The following is a 22300-nucleotide window of genomic DNA, read 5'->3' as shown; positions in this document are numbered from 1 at the left end:
TTTCTTGAAATTTTTATTTTATGAAATGAATTTTACTTTCTAATGAGACAAAAAAGCTATCAATATGAAGAATAGTATCATCATTAGACCAGTAATTATAATTTATGTCATAATAACCTTTGGTTTTTAGGTGTTTGAGTAATAGAGGGGGCATTTATTTATATTTAATTGTGATTTCATTTTCAGTTTTAAAATAAAATTCAGATTCATATAAAGAAATCTAGCAGAATAAGCTTTAAATTACGATATTAGTCTCTTAAATTTATTAAAAATTAAACTAAATATTATTTGTGTTTAACAAAATTTAAAGATATTTAACCAAGAAATTTAAAATTAAAATACAATTTTATTTTCTAATTTTGCATAAAATATTTTTTCCTTTATTTGTTTACAAAACATAAGTTATATATTAAGGTGCTCTTTAGTTTGAAGTAAAAAAATCATAAAGTAAAATTTTGTAGTATTTTATTTTTGGCTGAACCATTAGATTTGACTGTTTTTAAATACACTGTAAATTCTCTATAATTGTCGCCATCACTATCTCGAGCCTCTGACTATCACTTGCAGGCTGCGGCTGTCTACAGCCACCGCTAGTCACCTACAACTTGCAGTCGGCCAATGTCATTGCCACCATTGTCGTCCACCACCACCGTTAGACTTTATACTATATTTATTTTACTTCAAATCAAATAAAAAAATAATCACCCGCATTTATTTACCAGACCCGAGCTTAGCCCATCCTAATATAATTTTGTATCAAAATTATCTGATTTTTTTTTTAGTCTTTGAATCGGTGGCCTGTGATCCACCACATATGTACAGGCTGGGTTAATTGCAATTTGACGTTAATGCTGTTTTGGAAGCCAAAAGTCTAAGAGAATATATATTTAATTATTTTTTCTTGATAAGTTTAATAAATATAAATGTTAACTATATTTATTAAACTTATCAAGAAATGTTATTATATCAATTTAATCACATTTTAATTATAAAGTCAAGCAATGTGAGATCCATAACGTGGGTTAGTTAGAAGCATAATAATCACTCTTCCATAATCCATGTGAGCTTAATCCTTAAGTTTACGCCAAGTAAAACCACAAAGTCTTTCTTGTCATGTTTAAATTCTTTTATTATTATTAATTTTCTTATGTTATTATTTTATCATTATTAGCAGTAAATATTTTATTATTATATTAATTATTTTGTTGATCCAATCTTGATTTTTAAGCAAGCTTTCTTAGGCAATTATATAATATAGATTTTTTTTTTTTATAAAATATTTGTTGTTCACTGCCATGGAAAGTGAATTGATTGTCTTCATGTTGATGAAAAACTTTGCACATATATGGATAAATAATAATTAGCAATGGATATTCTTCATTACCAATAAGGTCGATGCTCTGCCGGCAACAATGGCTATCATCGCTAACATCTTTGATGCCCCATTGACACAAATATTAAAGCTCATTGTCGCCAGCAAAGTAGACACCAACGTTGGCGTCTGACATTGATAAAAATGGTGATGTATGTCTTCCCCAACCAGGCCAATGTGCCCTCTGTCTACACCAAATCCAACACTCATTGCCATCGCCAACAAAGTTAGTGTCTACCCTTGATAAAAATAGCGATGTCCGTCAATAACAATAACGATGTTTGACATAACAGATAATGTTGGTTTGCATCATCTTCTAAACACCAACAAGGTTAAAGATTGTCGTAAATGTCAACAATGCCAACGCACAATGATGCCCACTACACCAACGATGCGAACAAATCACATCACCAACAACGTCGACATCCATCATTGACACTAATGTCAACGTCCTCGTCCCAACCATCGCAAACACTCATCATCTCAACTAAAGTTGATGCTCATCTTTTAAGTCATTGTCTCATCTCGTATAAAGAAAATGATCGAGAATATCACCATTGATCTTAAAATAATTCATCTTCCACAGTTCATGTCTATTAGTATCAATCAGTGGCAGAGCCAGGAAAATTTATCAAGGGGGGGCCTAAATTAATTTAGTAAAATTTTCCCTCAACTTTTTTCATCCGGGCTTGGGACCGGCATAGACAGTTTTAAAAAATTTTTATTAATAATTATCTCAAAACATATAATATTAAATGCAATATAGTAAACAACTTACAATTTATAACGTCTACTCTTCATATTCTAAAAGAGTTGAATGATAACTTCATTATCAATAGAATCCAAAATTTCTTTTTCAACATAAGCAAGTAATAAATCATTCATCCATTGATCGCCAATCCTATTTCGCAGTCGATTTTTTATAATATTCATGACAGAAAATGCTCTTTCAACGCCGGCTGTAGCAACAGGTAATACCAATGCCAATTCCAGTAGTTTAAAAACAACAGGATATATTATATCCTTCCTACTTTGGATCATTTGAAGTCAGTCCACTTGATACTATCAATTAATTCTCTCATTTCCATTTAAAGAGAAACATAATACTAAGTTAAGTGTTGCAGAGATGAGGATGATTAGGTGGATAAGTGGTTTTACCCTTAGAGATCGGATATGAAATGAGCATATACGTGAAAAGGTTGGAGTAACTCCAGTGGAAGATAAGATTAGAGAGAGTCGCCTTAGATGGTTTGACCACATTAAACGGAGGCCTTTCGATGACCCGGTTAGGAAATTAAGTTGAGGAATTATATTTGACTTAAGTTAAGAAATGTAGAGATAGATCTAAAAAGACTTGATTAGAAAATATTAGAAATGATCTTTCTTTATTAGATTTAAATGAGAATTTGACTTTTAACAAGACACAATGGCAAAAAATGATTAATGTAGTCGACCCCACGTAGTGGACAAAGGCTTGATGTTGTTGTCTCATTAAGATCTCATATAAAAAATGATTAAAAAAATAATAATAACTTTTAATATACCTTTCATGCAAATAAAATCATTATACTTAAAATTTATTAAAAGTGTTAAGTAAAATATTAAATTGTTTTAGCTTTAAATGATCAAATGAGCTCCAAGTGAAACAGATTCTCTGGCCTTCAAAAATAACACATAAAAGAAGTGTTATTGCAGAAATCTGAAAGTTGGAAAGCCTACTGACCAAGCTATGCTTAGTTAATTCTGAATCGGCATCTGAAGGAAGAATGCATCTTGAAAGAATAATTAACTGCTTAAAAAGTCAACAATTCATTAAACAATCATTTACTTATCTTAGTTTGCAGTCAACCAGCAAATTCTAATAAGAGAGTATTAGTATGACAGTCATATATTTGAATTAAAAAAAATTTTGAAGCGATTTTCAATGTGATCAGAAATAATGTTAGCTACAGAAGCCTAATAAAGAATTCCTTGTTAAAATTTCTGTAAGAAAGGCATTAAGATTTGTTATGTTCATAAAAATTTATCATTAACTGAAACTTAGAATAAAAAAATTGATTTATTCTAATATAAAATGAATAATGATGAGGCTTTCCTGATAGAGATCTCTTTCAGAGATTCCTTATGGGATTTCAGTTCAAATCTTAACCTCTTATTTATAGGCAAATGGAAGAAGCATTTAGTAAGCTCAAATTCTTTATAGAATTTGACAGAGTTGGGAGGATGGAGAAGGCTACTTGTAACCATGGAGGAGCTCTTCTGCTTCTACTTATATTTCTCTACTCTGCAAGCACAGCTTTTGCTGAGGGCTGGATGCCAGCCACTGCAACTTTCTATGGTGGAAGTGATGCCTCTGGCACTATGGGTAAGTATGATAAACTAATTATTGATGTTTAGTTGATAAAAAATTTTGAAATTTCTTATGAAGATCTTATGGTCTACATTAAATTTGTGCTTGCTTTTCTTAAAAGAACATTTGGATCTTTTATATTTTGCCACTTTCTTCATAGTTGTCGCTAAATGCTTTCACATCTATCCTTCCTAACAATGAAGAAGTCTTCCATTGCATCAAAAAGAGAAAATTTTATGTCATGCACTCAAACTAACGGTGGATCCACTAAAAATATTATTATATGATTCTTTAGGTAATTTGTCTCCCTCTATCTATTTTTTAGTTTTTATTACAAGGATTTTTAGGCAATTGTCCCCCTAAAAGTTTTAAAATACTATGGTCTTTAGGCAATTGCCTCAACACAATTAAACACTTTATGTAGAGATGTTATTGCTAGGGAACCAAAATTATCCTTATAATCAAAATTTGTAAAGAAAGTTGAAAAATATCCTTACAACCCTAAAAATCCAAAGAGGGCACTGCCCCCTTGAACCCCTGACATATATGTAAAGTATACAACGATCAAGAATATGAACAAATAAGGATCAAGGAGCAGCGCCCCCGGAATAAATTTTGGTTGTAAAAATATTTATGAAAAAAAAAATCTATATACTTTTACTTAAAAATTCCCCCCCCCCCCTAAAAATTAAGGCTGGTTCCGCCCCTGAATTTATTTAGTATCAAACACAATCAGTAGGCACTGAAATCAGGTTGCTAATTAATGTAATTTTCTGACTTTGGCATAGAAGACTTAACAAAGAAAAAAAAAACGAAGATCCAAAAACAAAATATTCAAGATTTTTATATGAAATGAACATATACAAAGCTGTAATGAGCATTGATCTGTTCTGTAAATGTAGGAGGAGCTTGTGGCTATGGAGACCTATACCAAGATGGATATGGAATTAAGAACTCTGCACTCAGCACTGCCCTCTTCAACGATGGAGGCTCTTGTGGAGAATGCTTTCAGATTGTCTGTGACACCACAAAGGCAGCAAAGTGGTGTAAGAGAGGCACTTATATCACTATAACAGCCACCAATTTTTGCCCACCAAATGACAATCTACCCAGCGACAATGGCGGATGGTGCAACCCACCAAGGCAACACTTTGATATGTCTCAGCCTGCTTGGGAGACTATTGCCATCTATAGAGCTGGGATTGTCCCTGTATTCTACAGAAGGTAATTATTGGACACTGAGGCTTTATTTGGGATGATTTTCTTACTGCTTTTTAAAGTAGCTTTTTAGCACAAAGACTTTAGTTTTTGTACTAAAAAACTGTTTTAAGAAGCAGCAAGAAAACTATCCCAAACGAAACCTACATTTAGTATAATTAGTCTATTTGTGCTTGATTTTTTTGTTGGATTGATAAGTAGTTAGAATTCAGCTTATTTTTACAAGCTTGATTACTTTAAGTCAAATATGAACATGGCATTGTTCCAAGCAATTCAAGCTTGATCATGCCTCCTAAAGAAAGAAAAAATAGAAAGTTTGAAGAAGGGAGCATTCATTATGCCCTCCATGCACTCCAATTGGGATATTTCTAGGAAAACATGAAGTACTTACTCTAATTATACTAAATTTAATCATAATTAATTACAAGTTCATTATAATTAGGTTCTAATTGGCTGAGCTCTAGCTCAAGCAAAATGCTACTCTCTAATTTCATAATAAAGGTCATAATAGATTCGAGTCTACGTAGCAAACTTCTTTTAAGATCATTAGGTGACTTACTAGAGTGGCTTGAAAGCCACAAAAATAGGCTGCAAAGCGCACATTAAGCATTTCTTCACGAGAAAAAAAGGCATTGCAACTGTGTTTGGGATGGCTTTCGTATTGCCTCATAAAGCAGGTTTTAAGTGTAAAAATTAAATTTTTTTAACTAGAAAGCTACTTTAAGAAGCAGTAAGAAAACCATCACAAACGAAGCCTAAACAAAGTTATTCTTCAACTGAACTTTCGTGATTGCAGGGTTCGGTGCAAAAGGAGTGGAGGGGTGAGATTCACCATTAATGGAAGGGACTACTTTGATCTTGTTCTGGTAAGCAACGTAGGAGGGAGTGGCATAGTGACTGCCATGTGGATCAAAGGCTCCAACACAGATTGGATGATAATGAGCCGAAACTGGGGAATGAATTGGCAAAGCAATTCCTACCTCAATGGACAGAGCCTCTCCTTCAGAGTTCAAACTGATGATGGCAGAACCAAAACTTTCAATAATGTAGCTCCTTCCAACTGGAAATTTGGTGACACATTTGCCACTTCAATCCAGTTTTAAGATTCTGCTCTAATGTTTTTAACTTTTTTCTTTCTAGTTCAGCCATAATATTGTTCATGTAACATATATGGGATTTATTATTCCTTTAAGGGGTTTGATTGTTACTTGTGCTGAGGCTAAAGCATTAGTATTAGCCCATCCAGTGACATGAAAAAGTGTATGAGAAATTTATATTAGATTTGAAGCAATATTATGGTTAAACTGAAGGCACGAGGGGTGTAAACGAGTCAAGCTAAGTTCGAGTCACTCATAGTTTGAGCTTGATTAATTAATAGAGTTCAAGCTCGAGATGAATCTTAATTCTATGCAGGGGCGGAATCACATGTTGTTTAGGAGGGGCAATTACCCCCCTAAAAAAAATAAATAAATTATAGGAGTTAAAAAAATTTTATAGGAGAGTAAAAAAAATTTTTTTGCCCCTCCTAAAAAAATTTTTTTGCCCCCCCTAAAAGCCTCTTTTGTCCTAACTTTCCTTAAAATATCTATATATGTCTTTACATTTAGTTCTAATATTCTATTTCATGCTTTTCATGATAGTTTAATTATACTTTTTTTTCCAGCTTAATTTTTTTAAAAAACTTTTCGCAATATATAGATATATAATATTTTTTTTAATATTTAATTATTTTTGTGTTGTATTTGCCCCCCTCAAAATTGAAACTGATTCTGCCCCTGATTCTATGAGTTCAAGTTGACTGAGATTTTCAAAAATAATATAAATAAATAAAAGAAAATAACAAATTTATTTATTATTAAATAAAATAACATGAACGTAAATTGGAAATAATATGACAGACAGAGACTTTGACTGGCAAATTCAGTCTTATTGGATGAAGTCTAAGCCAAATTAGACCTAAAAGTCCTGGCTAGGTATTTGGCCCATCATGTTATGAGCTCATCAAGCTCTAGATAAGTGACCTTAGGCTATGATGTAATCAAATCGAGTCGACTAATGACATAGATTTGGCTCGACTTGATAAATGACTCGTGAGCCAACTCAGCTCATCGGCTGTTGAGCTTACTTGTTGAAACAATGTCTATATAAAATTGAATTAACATATATTAGATTTAAGCATAAATATTTTAAATATTATTTAAAATTTCTCTCTTTTTCATATCTCAATATATTTCTTATTATTATTGTCTTTTTTTTGCAAGAATTATTCAAATTGAAATCATCTAATTTCTTTCGTGCTGATTGACCTGACTTAAACTCATAGAATTAAACTCGAATCAATTGATTTACGCATCTATTGTATGCCCATTGGATGCTCAGATAGAATAATAAGAAATTATGATCCATCAGAGACTCCTTTGTCATTTCTTCCTTCTCATGAGACAAATTATAGAAAAGATATTGTGCATTAATGAATCATTTGTGGTCTAAAAGATAAAGACAAGCAAAAAAGAAAGTTTATGATGACTCTAAAAAGTCTTATAAATTTATTCCAAAGTTTGGTGAACTAATAATTGACTCCTTACTAGAAATTATATGGTAATTTCATGAAATATTATTAGTCCTCCATAAGGGATCTAATGCTCTTAAAAGTTAATGTTTGTAATATAATATTGACAATAATGCATCATAGGTAGAAGATTTACAATAATTTTGTAATTTCTTTTTACAAGATTATTGCATCACAAGAAAAAGATAATATAGAAGTCCTTATAAATGTAAAGTATGTTGTAAAATAATCTCTTTTTTTTTTAATATAGGGAAGAAATAGTAAAGAAGAAAAGAAGTTCAATAATAATGAAGGGAAAAAATGGTAAAGTAAGAAGAAGGTTTAAGATAAAAGATATGAAAGAGCCAGTAGGGATTTAGGTTGTTAATATGTATCAAAAGTTAAGATTAACCTATTGGTAGAAATAAAGAGAAAAAAGAATTATTGTAGTTCTTATCTTTTGTAATCATCGTGAAACTAATGTTGATGTCCAACAACATCAACAAAGTTGTCGTCCTTTGAGATCGTCAATAAGATTGATGAATGTTGTCAACACCATCGTAAAAGTCATCACTCGTCATTGTTTGTTATCACCAATAATATTAATGACAACTCTTGTTGTCATTATTATGATTGACAATTATCACTGACATAAACATTGATGTACACTGTTTGTGTCAGTCGATGTTATTGATCAATGATTTCCTCTTTTATAAGAGGAATAAAAAAAACTGCCAATGATCACTTGATCATAATTTTAATAATACCTCAAAGTTGTGAGAAATTTTTCTGTACAGGAGACGAACGTCGTCCAGAGACCAGCCAGAACGTGCTACATCATCTCTTACTCAGTATATGGCTTGTTACGCAGCTCGGTACTACTGATGTGGCGCGTTCTGATTTATTTTCGGACGATAAACTACATGTAGTGTTCACACATAATAACTTTTCTAGAGTCATAAGTCATATTCTATAATTTATATATGTTACATTGAATCAATCTATTATAGATAAGTGCATCATTTATAATATATGATTGATATTAATAAATCATTTGAAATACATAAGATTTTTTTTTTCTCTAATTTTTGTAAGATTTTTATATAGCGAAATTTTTTTTTTCTGATATCACGAATATTTCACTATTCAAAAATATATAAAAAAAAAATTTATGTTGACTCCAAAATTTTAATGATTTATCGTAAAAGTAATGTGAGCATTCACATCACAATTTTTATTATTTTATTCATCATATTCAAAACACGTGTTATTTGATTGATTTATTTTTTTAATTACAATGGTGTAAGAACTACTAAGATTCATACTTTTGACTTTGCAAGTTTTAATCAATAAATTAAAAATAGTTTCAGATTAATCTTTAAAAGTTAAAACCATAGAATATTTTATTTTATCCCAATCCTATCCTAATCAGATTTTGTACGCAAAGGTATTTATCATCACCTTCGTCTCCCCTTCGTCGTGCCCTAATGGAACCGCCATTGCAGTTTTTGGTTGGGAGTTTGCGGCATCTCTATCCGTTTTGCTAGTTTTAGACGAAGGAAATAACTGCTTTCACAAGTGGTCAAGGTTGGAAATATTAGGTTTTTACGCGCAAGTTGGGGATTCAGTTTTGATTTGGTTTTCTCCTCTTCTAAAAGCGGCCGATTTGAAGTTTCTTTTCGTCAAACCCTTAAAAGCGATATTCTTATATTGACGCTTTGGTTTCTGTTCTGTGATTCCGAAACGGAGGGTATCGAGCATTCGGTATTTTATTTAGGATTCTGAAGATCTCCGAGAATATTTGTTTGTCGGAGGTTTTTAATTTGATTTGATGGGAGGAAGAGGGTCTAAAGAGGAGGTGAGGCGGAGTTTTAGATCGGCTGATTCTTTCCGTAGTCGCGGCTACGCTGAGGAGCAATATTCGACGCCGAGGTACGGAGGCGACGTGCCTGCGTATCAGAATTATCCTACTTCGACTTCAAGCTATGATCCTCCTCATGCAACAGGGTATTCTCAGCCATATTCCGTTCCTCAGCCTCCTGCCACCCGGCAAACTCGGAAGTTGGATCGGAGGTATTCACAGATAAGTGACAACTACAATTCATTGGAACAGGTATGCCATATTCTGTTCTTGTTAGGTCTTTTTCTTCATTTTTCTTGTTGTTTTTTGCATTTTTGGTGAAAATGAGGGAACTTTCGAACAAGATGCTTGTTTGAGTTGTCACATGCCACCTGTGTATTCTTTTTCTTTTTTGTGGGGGATTGAAAGCCTTCGCTCTGCATATATTGATGAAGAAAGTACAAAATTCAATATCAAAGGAGTTTGAACATAAGAAGAACCTGTGAAGGTGATAAAATTATCTAAACAAGGTCTGTGAGAACATCAAGAGCGAGGCGAACTTTATCAATAAGTGGTTGAAAGTTAGCTAAACAAGGTCTGTGAGAAGACGCCGTAAGCCCAAGGTAACTGAATTAAGGTACGGATATGGAGAAGCTAAGAATGTCTCTTAGAGCGTGGGGTTATTGAGTGCTCTTGGAAAAGCATATGAGACTTTTTGTAGGATTAGTCTTGAGGTTGGAGGCAGGGTTGCAGGGTAAAAACTATCCAGAATATCCTTGAGGCGGAGAATGTTATTTTGAGAAGCTTCCCGCAAAATTATGGCATCATCAACATAAGGAAGGTTGGATAAATGAATACTGAATTTGAGAGAGATGGAAGAGAAAGCCCCTTGGTGAATGCTTTGCTCTAAAAGATTAAATAGGTCATCCATGAAAGTGCAGAAAATATAAAGAAACATCGGACAACTCTCTTTGAGACTGCTAGTACAGGGGAAAAAACCTTTGATTGTCCCATTAATGCTTGAATGAGAGATATTAGTGATGCAGGCCTCAATCCTAGACACAAAGATGGGAGGGAAGCTATTCATATGCATCATCTCAAGAAAGAAATCCCGGTTAACTGAATCAAAAGCTTTCTTGATGTCAAGCTTTGCATAAAAAAAAGATTAGAAGATGAGATGGATTTGAAGCCATTAAGAATCTTGTTAGCTATAATGACATTATAAGAGGCGACCCTATTGGAAATAAATGTAGCTTGCACTTGTTGCATGATGTGTGACAACATTTTTTTTAAGTCGATATGCAAGTAATTTGACGACGATTTTGTAAATAGTATTACATGAGGAGATTGGCATGTAATCAAAGAGAAGCCCATCATGAGAGAACATGGGAATAAGAGCAATAGTTGTGGCTTTGATCATATTTTGGGACTTTTCGCAAAGAAAAAAAATGCTTCATGGTAAGTACAAACCTCTTCACTACCTAGATTCCAGGAATTAGAAAATAAAAACTTCGTCACCTTACTCTTTACACATAGATTATTGGAAAGCATAAACCATCAGCAAACTTACTTTGGCAATGGCTGGGAATGTATACTTAAGCACTTCAGGAATTTGTAAATCTTAAAGCAAATTCTAGATAGGAATCAAAAGTTTGGCAATAGGGAAATGCGTGAGTAGACTTTTGGAGTAGTTTCTTATTTCTAATAGCTATCATTCTTTCCCTCTTGACTGACCCTCCCATTTCTGAGCCAATTTACATATTTTGGCCTGATACTGTTGAATTTATGTCTCAGCATAGAATTCATCTTTTGGCTACTAAACTAGTTTTGGATTACAGATATATATATATATATATATTTTAAAGAAGATAATCACCACAAACGCAAAATTCACGGTTGTCAGCTATCAATAATATTGATGCTGTGCAAAGAAAAAAATTTTTACACCATTCTGAGAGTAGCAATGGATTCAGTTTTCTACACAGCATAGCTGAAAACACAGCAGAACCAAAAAAATGCTTGCCTAAACAATTTTAAAAGCAGTCAATCAGCTGAGGACATTGATAATTTTGGATTACAGATATGTTATAGCATAGAGCTGCAAATAAAAACGGTCATTTAAAAGATGAACTCTTATGCTTTGAGATGCTTCAAGTTCATTTAGAAGATGGACTTTGATGTTCTGAGAAGCTTCACTATTTCAGCGACAAGAAAATATCTTACTAGTATGTTATTTTGCCTGGTGATACCTAGGACTAATTTGATGTTAAGAAGCCGCTGTTCCGAACATAGTTCTCAAGAAGTGTTTTTCTAGGGCTGTCCTCTAAAATTATTTGGTTGTTTTTGAGGTTTAGTTAAGGTTGCTTCTTTTTTAAACTTCTTTACATATTTTGTCTATGATGGTTATGTTGCGTGTTTACATTTGCTCAAAGCATTTTTATAACCTCTCTTTCTAATATTTTTTTTTACATGTTGGATATATTTCAGAGGGAGAGGTGTGAAATTATGTACAATTCTCTTTAAATATTTTCATCATCTCAAACAGAAAAACTTAAAAAATTATTTGTGTTAATTTTCTCAAGTAATGCATGATTGGTGTTTTTGGCCTTTATAAAACATGCATTCTAGTTTATGATGTGTTTTAGATGTATGCCCTATTTATTTTTGGCAATAATTGGAGAAAAATAGTTGAGTATTTTATTTCAATGAGGATGCTCAAGTGGATGATTGGCTTTACTCTTAAAGACAGGATGCAAAATGAGCATATACGTGAAAAGGTTATAGTAGCTCCAGTGGAAGATAAGATTAGAGAGAGTCGCCTTAGATGATTTGGTTACATAAAATGGCGTCCTTTCGATAAGTTAGTTAGGAAGTAGATGTATTAGATTTGACTTATGTTAAGAAAGGTAGAGCTAGACCTAAAAAGACTTAGTAGAAAATATTAGAACTGGCCTTTCTTTATTAGATTTAGATGAGAATTTGACTCTTAATAGGACACGATGGAGAAAAAGGATTCATGTAATTGACCCCACGGTGGGATAAAGACCTGTTTTTGTTGTTCTATTTGTGTGATATTTATACAATCCTAGGAGAGCTTATAATAGAAAATAAATAAAGTTAAAGAATAATAATTACAAAATAATTACAATAGTCCATGGATTGATTAGTTGATAGAATAATAATTATAGAATAATTACAATAATCCATGGATTAATAAGTATGCAATATGGATTCCACTTAATCTCGCGTCTTTTCGCTAAGTTGGCGTGGCTCTTCATCTTCGGCAACTTTTCCGCTGCGGCTCTTCAAAATTTGAGCACTAAGGTGCTCGAATTGGGAATCCGGCTTTGAGGTGTTGAATTTGAGAGAGGGTGACCTATATTTACCTTCCAATATGTCACTTCTTTATGGTTAGGCTGCTTTATTGTGAATTGGAGGTGACAATTTCCAATCATGAAAACAACATCCCAATTTGTATCCTAAACTCCACACTGGCAAGGGCTTAATGCACATTGGATTTGCCTTTTACATTCATATAATTATACAATTCAATTACTCGTCAACTTAAATTAGACCCCACATCTTTTCTGGTGAATAAACTTTTTGATATTTTGATCCAATTTCAATGACTTAACAGTAATTAACTTGTATGACAAGATACAAGGTACTTTTTAATGTCTAAATTTTAAAATTTTTTTATTAAATCAACTTTCGTTATTGATAAACATTTTTTCCCACTTGAGGCAATAAGTTGATTGATTAGTTAACTATATGATCTTAGAATAACTTATGAAAATTTTGTTGAACAGGTTACTGAAGCTCTTGCTCGTGCAGGTCTTGAGTCTTCAAATCTTATTGTTGGTATTGATTTCACAAAGAGCAACGAGTGGACAGGTATGTGCTCTATAATTTTGAACTTTAGGATTTTTCTCTTCTTTGCTTATATGGGCATTTAACATCTTTTGTATACAGGTAAATTTTCTTTCCACAATCGCAGCTTGCATCACATTAGTGATATTCCAAATCCCTATGAACATGCAATTTCTATCATCGGACAAACATTATCAGCTTTTGATGAGGACAACTTGATTCCATGCTATGGATTTGGCGATGGTAAATAGAGTTGTATTATTTAAACAAACTCCTTTTACTTGTTCAATTCTGACATAGCGCATATTGTTCTTTGTTAGCTTCAACACACGATCAGGATGTTTTCAGTTTCTTTCCGGATGAGAGGCCATGCACTGGGTTTTCAGAGGCTTTGTCACGATACAAAGAAATTGTTCCGCATTTGCGATTGGCGGGTATTTACTTGATCATTGTCTACTTTTATGCAGATTGTTTAATTTATTAATTCTGATAACCGGCGGATTTTACTTAAGATGTTTATGTTTACAGGTCCGACATCTTTTGCACCAATCATCGAAAAGGCCATGACTATTGTTGAACAAAGTGGTGGGCAGTACCATGTTTTATTGATCATTGCTGATGGGCAGGTATTGTCATAATTGATACATATAATTACTAGAGTTATAATTTTCTAAATCTGTTTATGTATAACATTTAAATGGTTGATATGATCAAGCAATACCTGAACGTTAGCAAAAATTGATTGTGGCTTTTCCATCCTTATTTGAAGTGATTGTGAGTTGTGACTGGTCTCTGGAGTATATTTTTGTGTATTTCTTAGATTTGGAAATTGTCGTTTTCTTATGTAAGTAGATCTAGTTATGTATGGATGTATAGAGATTGACTGAGTTGAATCCATATTGGCACACTCAGTAATTATAAAAGCTAAAGAAACTAATGAGTTCTTTGATTCATGATTTTTTCGAGATAAGTGCTAGTTAGATATTACTGCTGTCGCTGAAATATTATGTGTTTGGTTCAGTGTGATTATATAAGAAGATATGATTAGTAGATTATAATTGTTTGATTTAGTGTTATCTTTAGAATCCAATATATTCAGGATATGTTTATCAAAAAATCTTATTCCACCCCCTGAATTGAAAAGGAAACAGTGTCATTAGCAGTACTAAATAAAGTAAATTATTTGGATATCAAAATAAATAGTTGAAAATTTTGTTTCCAAAGTCCAACACTATTTTCAACGGATTCAAAAGGAAGGTCGCTTATAGTAGAAAAAGACAATGCATCAATTGATGCAGGAATAGCACTTGCATCAACCTGCTGAAAAAGTTTTCTCATGGGCTTTAAGGAAGAGTTGTGAGTGAGAGAATGCATGGACAGGTGAAGAAACAAAATTGTAGGAATTGGGCAACTTTCAAATGTCATTGACATCTAGACGTTACCCAATTCAGTTGACATTTTGATATGATTGAATTAGGATATTAGGTTATTTTTAAATTTGGCATCTTCTAATAACATAACATCTCATTTCAGATATTAATGAACGAATGACCTTTGAATTGATAACAATTCTTTGTGGTGTTGATATCCTAAGATATTCACTATATAACTGATCGAAACTACAATTGTTGGTAGTGGTAACATCATAATAAGCCAAAATTAATGCATTGGAATTTTTTTTAACCTGACCACATTTAATTGCAAGGCAATTGTAGTTGTGTTAAAAAGCGGCTTATTGGTTTCCTATAGAACCTCTTCTTGCTTTCCAAATGTCAGGCCTTCAAAATCAAATGTAATGGAACGAGGCCACTGGTAGACTAATACGACAGGGCTGGACAAGACAAGAAAGGAGATTAAAGGGGTGGGGCTCAGCAAGAAATTAATATATTATATTAGGAGGAAATCAATTAGGAAAATCTTTCCTCATTCCTAATTGAATTATTTTCAAATTGAGGGAGATATATTAGGTATGGGACTGAATTAGGAGATCCTTTCCTAATTGAATTATATTCAAATTAATAAGGGAGATATATTATGAAGGGAGCTGATTTAGGAGGAAGGGAGGAAGCCTATTTAAGTCCATAGTAGGTTTATTTTATTCTTATGCAGAATTTTATCTTGAGTGATGTAGTTTTCTTTTGTGAGGGATCCTAGCAGCGTCTAGGGTTTGGGAGAGAAGATCCTCCTCTCGAAAGAGGATCAATTGTATCTTGTTTCTTGTTATTTGATTTCCTAACAATAAAATTCTGTTATTTTACTGAAGTGTACTTTTTTTCGTTGATTTTTGTGGTTTAAGATGTATCATAGACTGCAACCTTTTCAATCTGGATCAAACAGTAATCACTTATATCCATGAGATTGAGTGTAGCATTTGAAAATATTAATATTGATTGTGTTTGAAGAGAAAGTTTTAAACCTTATTATGGTGGTTAGGTGGTATGCACAAGTGTGCATAACTTTTCTAGATGATAAGGCAGTAAAAAATGATTGACTTAGATTAAGCATGTACAATGGACGGAAGAGGTAGCATATGTAAACGATGTGTGTGGTACATTTGCAATTGGGCAGTAAGGTGCCAGTAGACCAAAGCTTATTTAGAGGAACTTCAAAAATACAAATATGACGGAATTAAGACCAATATTGTCCGTAGGGAGGAGAACTAGGCAAAGAAGATTCGTGAAGTTTAGTCTCTATAGATGATAGGGGACAAAAATGTGACAACCGGTCAAAGGTTTCTTTTTAAGGGTTTATATTTTTAGTAATAACTTTACCTCGTGTTTTCCATTGCTGAATTACTATCTCACAAGAACTTTTTACTTTGGCAGGTAACCCGAAGTGTAGATACCCAATCTGGATACTTGAGCTCACAGGAGCAGAAAACTGTTGATTCTATTGTTAAGGCCAGGTAACTTTAGAGCGCCTTGCTAATTTTATATCTTATAAGTACCCTTGACGATGTTTTATTGAAAGTGTATCTATTGTGAATTTAGTTTCAATATGTTCCTTATGAGATTGTTGGCTTCATTGGGTTACTTTATCCTGATTCTGTTGTAAATTTTTTTCATTAAGCTTCTGGAGTTTCTGACGTATTCTTTAGTACTGTAACTTTACTTTGAATGACTAGGATATCTAGTGGGAACAGAAATTGGGGTTGGAGAGAGTAAAGTAAGTTTCCATCTCTCTCTTTGTTTTTTTGACACTCTTACATGTGGGGACTTGGGGTCGGAGAGAGTCAAGAAATTGTTCTCCCTCTCTCTGTTTCTTTGCACTCTCACAGGGATGGAGGGGGTGAGGGGTGAAGTGAGGCTTGGGCCGAGGGAGTAACGGTAGTTGCCAAGCTTAAATTATCTTTTTCGTTGGTGAAATTCTACTTCAGATTATTATTATTACTTCACAATTTAGAAAGAATATTGTTTTATTTTATGATTTTCTTATAAGGTTCTGATTTTGCAAGTTTGTATGCATATTGTGAATTTTATGAAATCTTTTTTACATAATCAATTCTTTTTTTTTTTCTTTGCACGTGTTAAGTGTGTGTGGTTTCTTAAATCTGACTGTTCACTCCTGAGTCATTTTTTTTTTTTTGGGAGAAAAGAGATCAAGTTTCTAAAGTAGTCATGGCTTGGCATTTGTACTTGCAGTGACTGATTTACTTGGAAATTTTTAACATGTTAAGCTCATATTTTTGCAAATAATTGTCAGTCAAACTATCCCTTCACTGATTTCCTTTGTCGTTGCAGTGAATTTCCACTATCCATTGTGTTGGTTGGAGTTGGGGATGGCCCTTGGGATATGATGAAGGAATTTGATGACAACATTCCTGCCCGTTCCTTTGACAATTTCCAGGTGAAATTTTGTTTTTCCTCAAACCATCTTTTAAAATATGCAAGCAAGTAACCTATGTATACTTTTGCAGTTTGTAAATTTTACTGAGATCATGTCCAAGAATACGCATCAAAAAAGAAAGGAGACGGAATTTGCTCTTGCAGCATTAATGGAAATACCTTCTCAATATAAAGCTACAATTGAGCTTGGAATCTTGGGGTATGGCATTTTAAGACGACTCTATTGTTTTGTTAATGTTGCCAACGCATTAACCTCCCTTCTTTTTTAACGTAACCTCCTGATTTCGTCTGTATATCTCATTCATCAGTAAATCAGCGAGGTCTCCTCAAAGAATCGCCCTACCCCCACCTGATGGAAGCCGTGCAGCAGCAGCCTTTGGCTCCAAATCGTTTCAATCTACCAGTTTTCAGAAGAGTTCAACGCCTTATACTGGATACGATTCACCAACTAGCTATGCTCCATCTGCCTCAAGTGCTTCATGGGAACAGGTAATGAAGATACAATATTCTTTCTAATATTTATTTGTGATTATATCTTCTTCATTGTATTTACACGTTTAATTGCAGCAGCATTTCCTTTTTTTTTTTACGTTCTCTTCTTAACTTAGTTTTCTTTACTATGGCCTGTGTTGTAATCTAGTCATCTAAAGCATTGATTGAATAGAAGCAATTAAAATTCAAGTAACACACTTTAGAATTTTTTTTTTTACACTACCGTTGCCAAGTCCCAAGTCCTAAATGAGAAAAGTGGAAGATTGTGTTAGGTAATTGATAGCCAGCATAAAACTTGTCGAATAATCATGATATGAATCCTTTAATACATTGTGTTAATGCTAGGGTGTTCCCTAGAACTGACGAGTTGTATGACTTAAATACATCGAGAAGCGTGTAAGGGCCATTGCACCGGTGCCTGGGTGCAGTGTTAAATAAGCAAGAGTTCCCCCATCATAGACGAATGTGGGCAAAGAAGTAGTCCATGAAACTAGAATTAGGATTGGATCTTGTAATGTAGGTTCCCTTATAAGCAAATTAATGGAATTAGTATATATTATGGCTCATAGGCATAGAAATATTCTATGCGTACAGGAAAATAAATGGGTTGGAGAGAAAGTTAAGGAGATTGATAGTTTATGATTTAAATTTTGGTATTGTGGTAGGAGTCGTATTAGAAATAGTGTATGTGTGATTATATATTAGTGTTTGAAGGATAATATTGTAAAAATTAAAAGAATTGTAGCTTTGATGATTATTATTAATGCTAAAATTATTAATATTATAAGTGATTATGCTTCTCAAATATGTTTAGATATATGTTCTAAATTAAAATTTTGAAATAACTTAGAAGAATTAATACAAAGATGTCTTTTGAAGAAAGAGTTTTTATTAGAGGAAATTTAAATGGACATGTTGGTAGAGAGGTAGATGATTTTAAAAGCATGGTGGCTGTGAGTTTGAAGTAAACAATGAAGATGGTAAGACCATATTAGATTTTGCTTTAGCTTATGATTTTGTAAATGATAATATCTTTTTTTAATAAAAGAGATGAGCATCTCACACCTGTAAGAATGGATATAGTAAAACTCAGATTGATTATTTTTTCAATAGATAATTTAGATTGCAAAGATTAAAATTTATTTCGAGTGAAAGTTTATATACCAAGCATTGCTTATTAGTTTTTGACTTTAAGGTGAAGGGGTCGAATATGAAAAATAAAGTAAAACATTGTTCTAAGATTAGATAGGGGCATTTAAAGAATATAAATATAAATATTTTTTAAAGTAAGATTCGAGATCATAAGATTTTATTTGTGCATGAGAAAATAATGTTATGTGGGAAAAAGTAGTTATGGATATTAAGAATGCTGCAAAGGATATGCTTAGAGTGTCAAAAGGAGAAGTTCAAATATTAAAAATAGTTGGTGGTGGAATCAAAATGTGCAAGAAAAGATAAAAAATAAGAAGAATTGTTATAAAAATTGGTTTAGATATAAAATCGCTCAAAATTAGGAAAATTATAAAGAGACCCATAAGGAGTCTAAGAAAGCAATATGTGAAGGAGTCTAAGAAAGCAATATGTGATGCAAAGATTTTAGCTTTTAATGATTTATATAATATATTAGATATACTAAGAAGAGTGAAAGATATATGTATAAGTTAGTCAAACTAAGAGATAGGAGCAGTAAAGATTTAGTTCAATTGAAGTGTATTAAAGGTGAACAAAAAAAGTATTTTTATTAGAAGATGATATTCAACAAAGGTGGATGAGATGATAGTGAATGCATCGGGCTTGTTTTGTGATAGAAAATTATCCCTCAAACTTAAAGGAAAATTCTATAAGATGATAGTGAGACCTGTAATGCTTTATGGCGCATAATATTGGCCATTAATTAAAAGAGAAACGTAATATTAAGATAAGTGTTGTAGAAATGAGGATGCTTACGCGGATGACTCGGCTTTACTTTTAGGGATAGGATACGAAACAAGTATATATGTGAAAAGGTTGGAGTAGTTTCAGTGGCAGTTAAGATTAGAGAGTCGTCTTAGATGGTTTAGTCACATAAAACGGCGGCCTTCCCATGACCCGATTAGGAGAGTAAATGTATCAGATTTAGCTTATATTAACGAAGGTAGAGGTAGAACTAAGAAAACTATGTTATAAAATATTAGAAATGATATTTCTTTATTAGATTTAAATAAGAATTTAACTCTTAAAATGGCATAATGGAGAAAATGAATTCATGTAGCTGACCCACAGTGGGATAAAGGCTTGATGTTATTGTTGTTGTTATTGTATCTTACTTAATCTATACAACAACTTCATAAAACTTGTCGAATAATCAACACCATGACACAATAGAAAAAAATGATTATTGTAGTTGATCCCACATAATAGGGGATGAAGGCTTATGTTGTTATTACTATGTTATCCTATCTAAACTATAGAATACAATGCAATTAATTAATGAAATAAACTTATAATTCATCCTTTCCTCTTAAATTATAAAATATTGTACAATAATAATCTGTTTTGCTTTGCTAATCATACTTTTTTTTCTAATCAGGCTAGCTGTCCAATATGCCTCACGAACCCGAAAAATCTGGCCTTCGGATGTGGGCATCAGGTAAAAATTTCTTTTTTAACAAAATACTTTCATTTCTTATCTACTTATTCACTTTCCTATCATTTATTTTATATTGAAATCGGCTCCTTTCAGACCTGCTATGACTGCGGACAGTCCCTGTTAACCTGCCCAATATGCCGCAGCGAAATCGTCACCAGAATAAGGCTTTACTAAGCCTGGCTGAACAGAAGTTTCATTGAATAAAACGGCAAGGCAGCTGATGCAAAGTCCCCTCAAATTACTGTTTCTTTCATTAATTTCAATTACTGATTTGTTGGTTCAAATTCGTTCAAGTAGTTGGACAAAAGTGTTAAATGGTTCCTAGTTTGTTTATCTGACAAAGGGAATTTACGCTTCTTAACGCAGCTTTTTACTTGAAAAATTAATTTTTTTGTACTAAAATGCCGCTTTTTAGAAAGTGGTCCCAAACAAAGTCTTAGTTCTCTGTTATGCATATTGATATGTAGCTATTCATGTATGTGTAACAGCATTCTGTTCATATATAACTCATCCATCTCAGCTTGCATTTTAATTCATTTGGAACTATTGTGAATATGAAGGCTTTCTTGTTTGAGATCTTTTGTTCCCATTTATTCTCTGCATATTATTCTCAGTAACATTAATTTGATTTGACCATATACTTCTTAGTAGTTTTTAATGATTATTTAAAGTTAAGGGAAGTTATAATTGGAATTTTGTAAAATTTCCCTTTTTTATAATTTTTTTGGGATGATGAGTGGCAAGGAAGTCCTTCTATTTGTGCTAGATTTGAATTCAAGATCTTGACAATAACTTTCAAGATTTTTGTACTGTTCATATAATGATGTAGAAGCTCCTTGCAACACTGTTATACAGTGGTAATAGAATGACAACTCTTTCTCGGTTTCATTGTTTAAATTTGCACAAGAGGGGGCCTCTCAAGGATTAATTATTTTATGCGGACGCCAAATGCCGTCTGAAAAATAATCATAATGTGTCATGTCTTCCCTTCATTTGATATAGCAGTTCAGTACCGTTGATATGGCGCATTTTGGTTGGTCTCCGGACGACATTCTGCATCCATACATAAAAATTTCTCCATCTCAATGCCCCATCTCACATTCTCACATGTATATGTGAGGTATATATATCATATGTACATGATATAACTCACAGATAGAATATATCATATTATATTGAATTATAACATGATAGAAATTCTAAGACCTAATTTAAGATAATTATATGATTTCCAATATAATTTATAGACTACATAGTTACTAAAATTTTAATGAAGCTCATAAATGCTCATCATCAAAAATTTTTTCATTCATCTTAAAAGTATTTATAATCAAAACAATTATCTATAGATAGTTCATGACCCGTACATCAAAGAGTTGAACAGAAGAAGTCATGACTATCAAAATCTTATCCGACATACTTATACAAACACAGATCCTGCAACATTTCTCTACTCAACATGTCTCTCTTATTATCCTGTTCTAAAACAATTGTAGAAAGCAGGTATAAGCAATAATGACTCAGTAAATCATATTCAACCTATTCAAATTCTTTAATAATAATAATAATAATTAGCGATAATTAAAAAATAAAAATTTAAGTAACTTCATTCGTACAAAAGTGTAAACAAATTGCTCAAATTAAATCTCAGAATTCATAAGCAACAGAAAAGTAAACACATCAATCAATTGCTCAAGATAGAGTATTTCTTTGAAGCTTTTATGGCTCCCATAAGCATGCAGAGATATTCATAGACATGTATGGAATTGAATGCAAAATTTTAAAACACATGTGACCAACTAAATCGTTTTCATATCAATTTAGAATAATATTGCATTACATGGCTATTGTTATCCGAGTGTCATTTCCAAACAGTTTTCGCTTGATCGCCATTGTCCAATCATCATAATTCATTCATTATCATCCGACCATCGCCATCATATCACTGTCATTCAATCATCATCGCCCGACTAACATCATCTAACTGCTCCATCTCCAACTTTCTCCTTCGTGTTTAAATAATAACTTGTATTACATATTTTGTAATTCAATTGATTGGAAAAGATGACTCATGTGACCTACCTACATAAAAGCTCATTTCATCTAGGCTAGGCTTTTTTCCCCTAATTGAATTTT

The 22300-nt window shown here is 32.6% G+C and overlaps 2 protein-coding genes across 2 annotated transcripts; both read left to right on the top strand.

Moving 5' to 3' along the window:
- Nucleotides 1-3538: 3538 nt before the first annotated feature.
- On the top strand, nucleotides 3539-6043 carry LOC110113211 (expansin-A8-like). The gene is made up of 3 exons (XM_020845681.2): nucleotides 3539-3737; nucleotides 4625-4946; nucleotides 5737-6043. Exons 1-3 carry the CDS (start codon nucleotides 3539-3541, stop codon nucleotides 6041-6043), a joined length of 828 nt encoding a protein of 275 aa, XP_020701340.2.
- A 2871-nt stretch (nucleotides 6044-8914) lies between these two features.
- On the top strand, nucleotides 8915-20743 carry LOC110113209 (E3 ubiquitin-protein ligase RGLG2). Its single transcript, XM_020845679.2, has 11 exons — nucleotides 8915-9601; nucleotides 13138-13222; nucleotides 13301-13441; nucleotides 13519-13632; nucleotides 13727-13824; nucleotides 16024-16103; nucleotides 16939-17044; nucleotides 17115-17242; nucleotides 17352-17532; nucleotides 20105-20164; nucleotides 20258-20743. Exons 1-11 carry the CDS (start codon nucleotides 9320-9322, stop codon nucleotides 20336-20338), a joined length of 1356 nt encoding a protein of 451 aa, XP_020701338.1. The 5' UTR covers nucleotides 8915-9319; the 3' UTR covers nucleotides 20339-20743.
- The last annotated feature ends 1557 nt before the right edge of the window (nucleotides 20744-22300 follow it).

This window comes from Dendrobium catenatum, unplaced genomic scaffold (genome assembly GCF_001605985.2).
Source record: "Dendrobium catenatum unplaced genomic scaffold, ASM160598v2 original_scaffold_144855, whole genome shotgun sequence".
Taxonomy (NCBI): Eukaryota; Viridiplantae; Streptophyta; class Magnoliopsida; order Asparagales; family Orchidaceae; genus Dendrobium; species Dendrobium catenatum.
This window is presented reverse-complemented; position numbering and strand designations above follow the sequence as displayed.

Coding starts and splice junctions, on each gene's coding strand:
- LOC110113211 (XM_020845681.2), top strand. CDS start 3,539: ATGGAAGAAGCATTTAGTAAGCTCAAATTCTTTATAGAATTTGACAGA. Junction 3,738..4,624: donor TGATGCCTCTGGCACTATGG/GTAAGTATGATA, acceptor CTGTAAATGTAG/GAGGAGCTTGTGGCTATGGA. Junction 4,947..5,736: donor GTCCCTGTATTCTACAGAAG/GTAATTATTGGA, acceptor TCGTGATTGCAG/GGTTCGGTGCAAAAGGAGTG.
- LOC110113209 (XM_020845679.2), top strand. CDS start 9,320: ATGGGAGGAAGAGGGTCTAAAGAGGAGGTGAGGCGGAGTTTTAGATCG. Junction 17,045..17,114: donor GTTCCTTTGACAATTTCCAG/GTGAAATTTTGT, acceptor ATACTTTTGCAG/TTTGTAAATTTTACTGAGAT. Junction 17,243..17,351: donor ATTGAGCTTGGAATCTTGGG/GTATGGCATTTT, acceptor CTCATTCATCAG/TAAATCAGCGAGGTCTCCTC.